The 1,266-nt window shown below is 53.3% G+C and overlaps 1 protein-coding gene across 1 annotated transcript in view; it reads left to right on the top strand.

Moving 5' to 3' along the window:
- Positions 1-987, top strand: part of ACYP1 (acylphosphatase 1) — a 1,215-nt gene extending 228 nt beyond the window's left edge. Inside the window, exon 2 of the mRNA XM_009280717.2 lies at positions 312-987. Coding sequence (XP_009278992.1) covers positions 312-527 — 216 coding nt within the window. The 3' untranslated portion in view covers positions 528-987. The remainder of the gene's footprint in view (positions 1-311) is intronic.
- The last annotated feature ends 279 nt before the right edge of the window (positions 988-1,266 follow it).

The raw sequence follows: 1,266 nt of genomic DNA, 5'->3' as shown, positions 1-1,266 counted from the left end.
CTCGGTGGGGCTGAGCCACGGACGGGCTCCGGCCGCTTCTGAATGGGGGCTGTCGTCTCTCGGCGCTGCTGGTGGTCTGTGCTGCGTTATGTAAGCACGACTGAAAAGTGCGTTTTTGCCCCAGTTTTTCATGTGAAAGGATGTAATGAGTAGTCGGCCGAGTCCGCTGCTGCTTTCCTGCTGCCTGGGCCATAGGAACTTCCCTGCAGGTCTGTGTCGTGCCTATAAAATTGATGCCTGTATGTGAACGTCATTCTGTAGCTCTCTTGCAGTTCGGGTTAATCTCATTTTGCTCTGCATTGTCTTCTCAGGGGGAGGCTAAGAGACTAGGGCTCGTTGGTTGGGTCCAGAATACTAGCCACGGCACCGTGCAAGGACAAGTCCAGGGTCCAACTGCCAGGGTACGGGAGCTGCAGGAATGGCTCAGGAAGATAGGAAGTCCCCAGTCCCGCATCAGCCGAGCCGAGTTCAGCAATGAGAAGAAGATCACGGCGCTGGAGCATAAGGACTTCCAGATTTTGAAATAACGTTGTCCAGGAAGAAGCAAAAGCTGGAGCGTGAGCTGCCCTCACAGAACATTTCCCCTCTTCCCCGTTTGGTCGGTCAGCCAATATTCAGCTCTAGAGGACTTTATTTTACTACGTTTCTAATTTATTGGTTTGTTGTACTGTTAGTCTAACTCTCAGCCTTTCACAGAATTTTGGCAGGTAGAGGGAGAGCTGTGCTGCCTTTATTAAAGGGGCTGTTTAGGGACACAGCCTCTTTATTTCTGAACGTATGTGCAGAATGGGGTGTGAGTAGTTGTACGTGAGTAAAATTCGTAGTTTGTGTAGTGTTGCGCTCACGTGAAGGAAATCACAGATTCAATGCCGATACTAAACATTGCTAAAAACATTATTTCTGTGCTCTAAATGTCTCAGGAACAACTTATGTTGGTCCAGAATTTCATTTTTTCTTTAGAATAAAATTGCTTGGCGCTTCTTGTGTGGAATGGATGTGTCGTATGGGCGTTGCGTGGATTGGGCCCTTCGAGCGTGATCCTCTTGCCGATACCTGGCCCTGCGGGACGGTGTGGTGGTACGAGCAGCCCCTGGTGCCGCTCGGAGGGAAAGGGCCCGGGGCAAGGTGTCCTTCCGGCGGCCACTCCTTGCTCTGGTTCGTCCCCCGGCCGCCTTAGGCCCGGCAGCGGCCCGGCCTGGGCGGGAACTACAGCTCCCAGCATGCACTGCCCGCGGGCGCCAGGCCTGCCGGGAGCCGTAGTGCCCC

Source organism: Aptenodytes forsteri, unplaced genomic scaffold (genome assembly GCF_000699145.1).
Source record: "Aptenodytes forsteri isolate BGI_AS27 unplaced genomic scaffold, ASM69914v1 Scaffold193, whole genome shotgun sequence".
Lineage (NCBI taxonomy): Eukaryota > Metazoa > Chordata > Aves > Sphenisciformes > Spheniscidae > Aptenodytes > Aptenodytes forsteri.
The sequence above is the reverse complement of the archived record's forward strand: the minus strand, read 5'-3'. Positions and strand labels throughout refer to the sequence as shown.